At 34.7% G+C, this 7,577-nt stretch overlaps 1 protein-coding gene across 4 annotated transcripts in view; it reads left to right on the top strand.

The window, feature by feature from the left end:
• LOC106872603 (protein WWC2) overlaps positions 1-7,577 on the top strand; it is a 98,129-nt gene that overhangs the window by 61,655 nt on the left and 28,897 nt on the right. For all 4 annotated transcript variants that reach the window (XM_052973750.1, XM_052973751.1, XM_052973753.1 and 1 more), the window contains 5 exons: positions 376-501; positions 995-1,146; positions 2,907-3,071; positions 4,489-4,578; positions 6,162-7,115. In XM_052973750.1, coding sequence (XP_052829710.1) covers positions 376-501; positions 995-1,146; positions 2,907-3,071; positions 4,489-4,578; positions 6,162-7,115 — 1,487 coding nt within the window. The remainder of the gene's footprint in view (positions 1-375; positions 502-994; positions 1,147-2,906; positions 3,072-4,488; positions 4,579-6,161; positions 7,116-7,577) is intronic.

The raw sequence follows: 7,577 nt of genomic DNA, 5'->3' as shown, positions 1-7,577 counted from the left end.
CACTCTTAGAGTGGTTGGCATTAGGAAGGGCATCCAGCTGTAGAAACACTGTCAGATCAGATTGGGGCCTGGTGCAGCCTCCTGGCTTCCCAGACTCCAGTTGAACTGTCCAACCCACGCCAGCATGGAAAATGGACGTTAAACGATGATGATGATGATGATATATATATATACATATATATATATGTTAGTGCATTTACATCCCCGTAACTTAACATTTCAGCGACTGATAAAATAAGTCCTAAGCTTACAAAAAATTAGAACTGGGGTCGATTTGTTTGATTGAAGGTGGTGCTCCAGCATGGCCGCAGTCAAATGGCTTAAACAAGTAAAAGAATGTATATATTTATTTATTTTTTATTTTCTGTTTTTTAGTCACTTGCCAGGTTGAAAGATGATTTAACACTCAGTCGGAATAATGGGTCTTCTCCAGATTTATCAACACTTTCTATACCTCAAGAGAAAGCCAGTACTGCATCTCAGACAGACATAAGTTGGGAAGTACGTATTTTGATTAATTCGCTTTTGTTGCTTTGCTTTTTATTTTGTCAAAATTCTATGGAAAACATTTTCAATTCTAGAAAGTTTGATTGAGGTAACATTTTTTTTTTTTTGCTACTTGCCACAAAGCTATGACTTTTTATAACCGATTGTTTTGCAGGAATAAAAGCTCATTTAAAACTTACACATCTGTTAAAATTGTAAGTTAGGTGCTTTACAGTTATAACCATTTCATTAATATACCTAACTCTCTCTCTCTTTTTCTGTGTGTATATATATATATATATATATATATATATACACCTTACTATTTTTCTTTGTCTTTCTCCCTCCTATCTATATTTCCCTTTTTACTCTGTTTCTCCTCTCTCGCTCTTTCTCCCTTCAAACAAACTCATGCATACAGACTTTCTTTCTCTTTGCAAAGATTTATTCTTTCACAAATTTCTTTTCTTTTTATCTTCTTCTTCTGTGGAAAAAAAAACAACAACAGCTCGGTTTGTCAACTGACAACAAACTTGCAGAGCAAACTCAGATACAACTTCAGTTTGACGAATTAAAGAAGAATTTTTCCAATTTAAAGATGCAATTAGTAAAAGCTCAGTCTCAGCTGGTGCCTGGACAAAAGGAATCTGATAAAGATAGGTAATACATTTACAATAATTTTCATGTAAATCTTACTAATTCCTTATTATCTGCTATTTGTTTTATTTATGGAATATGCATTTCAAACATTAAAATAATTTTGTTTGATTTGGTTTTTCTTTTTTTGTATGTTGTTTGTTATAGATGTAGGCATGGCTGTGTGGTTAGGAACTTTGCTTTCCAACCACATGGTTCCAGGTTCAGTCCTACTGCATGGCACCTTGGGCAAGTGCCTTCTACTAAGGCCCCAGTGTGCCCAAAGCCTTGTAAGTGGATTTGGGAGATAAAAACTGAAAGAAACACATTGTGTGTGTGTGTTACTCTCCCCTCCTTGTCTTGACTTCAAGTGATAGTTGTAAACAAATTTCACCATCATGCAAATGAAAAAAAGAAAAATCCACTTTAACAAATTCCACCCAACCCATGCAAGCATAGGAAAGTGGACCTTAAAACAATGATGAGAGGGAGTTAGTGGCTGGTTGGAAAAAGGTTAAAGTTATGTGTCAGGACAGAATTTTTAACTTGTCCATCTTGGGTAACACTGTATCAGTGAATTCATATAATGTTAAGAATTTAAGCTTTATATTTGGTTTGAAATGAAATCTAGATCTGTGAAGGAAATTTATCATTAATTTATCGTGTCTAAGCTGTCATCTTTGTGGGTTAACTTGTCCCCTAAAGTTGAGTGACAAATAAATATCAAAGTTTTAGATAAAGTAATAAATAATAGGACCCTTGTATTAATTTTGACTATGTCCACCCTACCCTATGCTAGGTTATATATATTGTTCCTTTAAATATGCAGATAAAAATCATAAAAAGGAAAAATATGATGAAATAGATAAATATGTTTAACTCTTTAGCATTCAGATCATTCTGTCAAATATAATGCTTATATATTCACCTTGCTTTGAATCAATCATGCATTATCTCATAGCTTTGAGATTTTGAAGATGTGATTGTTTATTTTTAAAATGACATTGTAAGGTGTATGTGAGAGGCTGGTTTAAATGCTAAAGGGTTAACTTAGGGCCCTTTTATAACAATACTATAGGTTTGTTTTGATCTAACCATAGGGCCATGAGGTTTTAGGTTAGAAGTTGTTTGCAATAAATTATTTAGTGACTATGAGGAAGAAACCCCACAGTTTGCTTCTGTTATAGCCTCCAAAAGGATCATTAGAGTTTAAATCTACATTTCCTTCAATTTTTACAAATCACTGAATGAAATTTTTGAAATTTTGAGCAAGAACATTTTAAATTCAAAGGTGATGTGCAACATTTAAATTCTAATGCAGCTTATCATGCACACATTTGTAAATTAAAATAGTTGACCCCAATATAGCGACTGCATAGCCATGTACCATGAAGCTTAGAGGAAATGTTCAAGTGTAAAAATTAATCAGTATTTTTTTCTGCAAGAATATGAAGAGAAATGTTAGTGAGAAAATGTTAATCATTTGAATTAATTGCATGAAATATTCTGAAGAAAATCAAAGAATTTACTTTCGTGCCTGCACTTTCAAAATACTTTATCTTGTTACCCAAGGTGTGAAATTTTACCAGTATTAGTAAAATTCTTTACTAATTGATAGCCTATCATGAAACAACCTGCTTCAAATACTTTTGCAGTTGAGAATAAATTTAAGTCGATTGTTGATATGATTCTGCATTTATCCACAATGAACTGAAATTAATTTTGATTCAGTTTTGATAACATGAAACACTTATTTTAGATCATAAATTCTTTTCTCACTTCAGGTTATTGCTATTAAAAGAAAAAGAGCAACTACTTCGAGAGTTAAAGAGTATAGATGACAAAGGGCGTAGTGAACACGAATTAACATCAATCAAATCAAGAATTACACAATTGGAAAGAGATATTTGTCTTGCAGTTGGAAGTTCTGATAAATCGATCAGCGACAGGTAATTGGGTTTTGTCAATCATTAATCAATACAGAAGATTAAGTTGTTGTTGTTGTGGTTGACTAGTTCCAGGTCAGCTCTAGTAAAGCAGGCCCATGGTTAAGGGCATTGTTCCACACATGACCGTCTCATTGTTTTGTACTCAGGTTCAGGCTATGTTTTTTGGGGTTGTTTTTTTTAAATGGGTCGGGTATAATGTAATAGTGATTTGGTTGTTATTTCTACCTATAAGTGAAGGCACATGACATAATGATTAGAGTATTCATCTCCCAATCATAAGGTCATGACTTTGATCTCCAGCAGTTTGTTGTGTACTTGAGCAAGACACTTTATTTCACATTGATCCAGTTCACTCAGCTGGTAAAAATAAGGTGTACCTGTATTTTAAAGGGCCAGTCTTGTTACACTCTGCTTCATGCTGAATCTCCCTGAGAACTACGTTAAAGGTACGCTTGTCTGTGGAGTGCTCAGCCACCTGGATGTTTATTTCATGAGCAGGCTGTTCTATTGATCAGATCAACTGATATACTCATTGTCATAATTGACAGATTACCAGTAAATGATTTCTGCCTATTCAAGTGACCACATAAAGGATCTAAACAACAATACATTAGGAGATTGTCAAATAACTGTTGTTATTTAACCCCAGTCAACTCTGACCAGACAGGCCTGTGATTAAAGGAATTCTAGCCATGACTATGTTGTCTTGCTTTTTCGTTTTTTTTTTTTTTTTTTTTTTTTTTTTTTTTTTTTTTTTTTTCCTTCTGATATAGTGTGTCTTCCCTTTTATGAAATACAGTTCAAAGAAAGAAAATTTGGCTGTTATTTCTAGTGTGTCAATCAACCACATAGAGTTTCCTGTTATTGGTTTGTCAAGTGATTGTTGTGTTGTTAGGTGATTATGTCGTATTGTCAGTTGATTATGTGTCAACTAATTGTCTGTTTGCTCACTGCTTTCAAAGACAAATGCAATAAAAGTTCCCTTACTTGAAAAAGCAGGTAAGGGCACCTGCCATTCATTCAATCCATGCTAGCATGGAGAAACCAACTTAAAATGAATCAATAAATGACACTCTGATACAGACACACCCAACCTCCCTCATGCAACAAGAAGGCTAAAACTTAAGCACAAAATATATATGCAAATACTTTAAAATAGAATTGCTTTTCTCAGTTTGGTTGTTTGAACAAATTGCAGATGTCTTGGATAAACTTTTCTTACATCATAGCAAATTTAAGATTGATCCGATAGAAATATTTACATTTTTTTTTTTTTTTTGGTTTTTAAAATCAGTACTGCAACTAGAACAACTTGCAATTTTAACAGCTACTTTAAAGCTACAGTTAAAACAACTTGAAAATTTTCCAATCAGTTTTGTTTTGTTTTAATCAATGTGTTTAATTAAATAACTTTTAGATTGAAGCTTGAAGATCAGAAAGCAAAGATTATCCAACAGTTGCGGAATACCTCAAAATTTATGACTGTTTTAGAGTCACAACTGAAAAGGTTAGTTAAACATTCCTACAGTCTTGATTTATCTTTTATAAGTGTAGCATAGATTAGTTTGTATTCATCAGTTTTCATATGTGTGCATTTTATTAAAAAAAAATTTACATGGTATTTGTATCATCTTCGTGAGAGTTCAATAAGTTCAAATGCTATGAGGATTGAAATGATCTAACCTTTCTGCACTTTTAGCTTTCTCTCCATTTGCATCTGGTTCTCTCACACTATCTCTTGAACTCCTTTGTTCCTCACATCACTTCTCTTCTTCATTTCTTCTATCATTTACTTGCTAACAGTTATCCACTGGACTATATAGAGGACTTTACATATCTAAGAAACCTTAGCAGCAGAGTCAGTGGAGAAAAAGAGGATATCTGAGCAAGGCTCAACTAAAGCTCGTGGAGTTTTGCAAGAATTCTTCTTTCTTTACTGCTCACAAGGGGCTACACACAGAGGGGACAAACAAGGACAGCCAAACAGATTAAGTCAATTATATCGATCCCAGTGTATAACTGGTACTTAATTTATCGAGCCCGAAAGGATGAAAGGCAAAGTTGACCTCGGCGGAATTTGAACTCAGAACGTAAAGACAGACGAAATATTGCTAAGCATTTCTCCCGGTGTGCTAACGTTTCTGCCAGCTCGCCGCCTTGCAAGATTTCTGTTGACCTAGAAGTTTAGGTAATATAGTCTTATGAACTTTTATAACACCAACGTCAAATCTGTTCTAATGTATGGCTCAGAACAGTGATGTGTGATAAAAGAAGACAAAAGTATGATCAATGCTTTCTACAATGGTTGTCTGAGGAAAATCTGCTGCACCTTCTGGCCCAAACAAGTATAATGAATTGTATTGCAAAATTGGTTGCAATAGTGTGGCCTTTTGAATAAAGCATTGATAGCTCAGATGGTTCAGCTACCATCTGTGAGGATGGGATGGCAGCTGAATCATCTGACAAGAACAGGATACCAAAAAGTGCATCAAGATGGACATCATCTAGAAAATAAAAATTTGGATGGCTGAAGCATACCAAGTGTAGAAAAGCTGAAGATGAACTGAGAGAAATCAATCTTACATAAGACAAGCTCAGAATATTGCTAAAGAGTTGCTAATTCTTTTTTCAAGGAATTGTGTTGAATTGTCAAAGCTTTAGATTTTGGATTTTACCTGATTATTCTTTAGATTTGGTTTTGGTTTTTTAAACAAATTTTGTCTTTAGTAAAATAGAATTGTTTTGTCCATTTTATGAAATGGAGGGTTCCCTCAATGTATGGAACTTACAAGTTAGATGATACTTTATTAAAATCTTTCTTTGCTAAAGGATGGCTGAAAATAAATCATTTGTAAAATAACTTTAAGGTTTTTAATTTGAAAGTAATTCCATAGCTTTAGAAATAATTTTATAGTTATAATATTATGTCTTCAGTTAAATATTTTAACCAGAGTGACTCTGCGTTTATGTAAGTAGTCAATATTTCGATTTAGAAATATATAATTATAGAATTGTAGAATTCATTTGTTTCCAAGCATTCATGAAGAATTTTCATTAAAGAAAACTTTCTTTCTTTTTTGTCTTTTACAGCACTTCAACAAGTCAGCTGTCAATCTCATCTGGCTCAAGTTTGGGTTCACTTGGTTCCTTAGGGTCTCTATCTGCCAGTAGTCATGGATCTTTAGCATCAACCAGTATGACAGACATTTATATTCAACCTCAACTGAGCAATGAAAGTTTGCAGGATCTTCATCGCTGTGTTGGTCAAAGATTGAGAGGTCACAGTATTTCACCTGGTCTTCTAGATAAAGATCTAAATATAGCTACTGCAGCTATTGGAGGGGCTTCCAACTCTGACACAACCTTATCCTCCCAACCAGTTGCAAGTGGGGTTAACTATGGGGCATGCTCTTCTTCTTCTCATCCATTCCCATCACGGAAAGTTGGAACCGGTGGAAATCAGACTGCCGTTGTTGGGAGTGAACCTTCATCTTTGTCACCACATTCATCATATTCTTCATTATCTCCACCAACTTCACCCTACGATATTGGTCCACCACCTTCTTACGAAGAGCACATGAATGCTGTGGAACGCCAGAAACGTGTGGCCGGTGCTACTTCGTCCCTTGCCATGGGAGGAGCAGCTGACCCAGTAACAAAGACTGTTCAACTAACTGAAAGTGCTAACTTTTTACCGCTGCTGGTGAATAACACAAGCGTCACAACCCAAACTGCATCACCTTATCAACTCCCTCCACACATGCTACATTCTGTGGACTCAGATTGTGTAACCAACACATTACAAGGAAGTGCCATCTGCAAACAAGTAGCTACGCACCCTTCTGTTGTAATGGCAGGAACCACACAATCCGCATATGTAGATAATACAGACATTGCATCTAACCCACCTTTAAGCCCTATTAGTGAAACCAGCTCGGGTGTCTGTAACAATCTTTCTGGTGTAAATACAAGCAGTGTTTCTGCAGCAGTCAGTGATGAGTCTGTTACCGGAGATAGTGGTGTCTTTGAAGCTTCAGTAAAACGGTAATTTGCTTTTTGTTCTTACTTTCTTTACCAACATTTTATTGTTTGAATGAACAAGTAATTTTTAATAGATTTTATTAATTTACTCACAGCTTTACTAATATTTTTAGTGAAAGTTGTTAACTTTTGGTGACATATTTGCAAGCATATTTTTCCAAGTTTTTACTATTTTAAAAACAGTGAAGGATATTTTGTTAATACTGCATATTTATTGTTCAAACTGACTAATGAGTAACAAAGAAAGTTGAAATACTATAAAAATGTTGCTCTTTCCCATGATGGCAGTAATACATTAAGGAGCAGATATGATATATCATAGGTGCAGACATGGTTGTGTGGTAAGAAGTTTGCTTCCCAACCATATGGTTCTGGGTTCATTTCTATTGTGTGGCAAATGGGACTGAACCCAGAATCATATGGTTGACAGGCAGGCTTCTTGCCACACAACCATGCCTGCACCTA

The sequence above is a fragment of the Octopus bimaculoides genome, chromosome 16 (genome assembly GCF_001194135.2).
Source record: "Octopus bimaculoides isolate UCB-OBI-ISO-001 chromosome 16, ASM119413v2, whole genome shotgun sequence".
NCBI lineage: Eukaryota > Metazoa > Mollusca > Cephalopoda > Octopoda > Octopodidae > Octopus > Octopus bimaculoides.
Note: the sequence above shows the minus strand (reverse complement) of the source record. Positions and strands in the feature narration are given on the sequence as shown.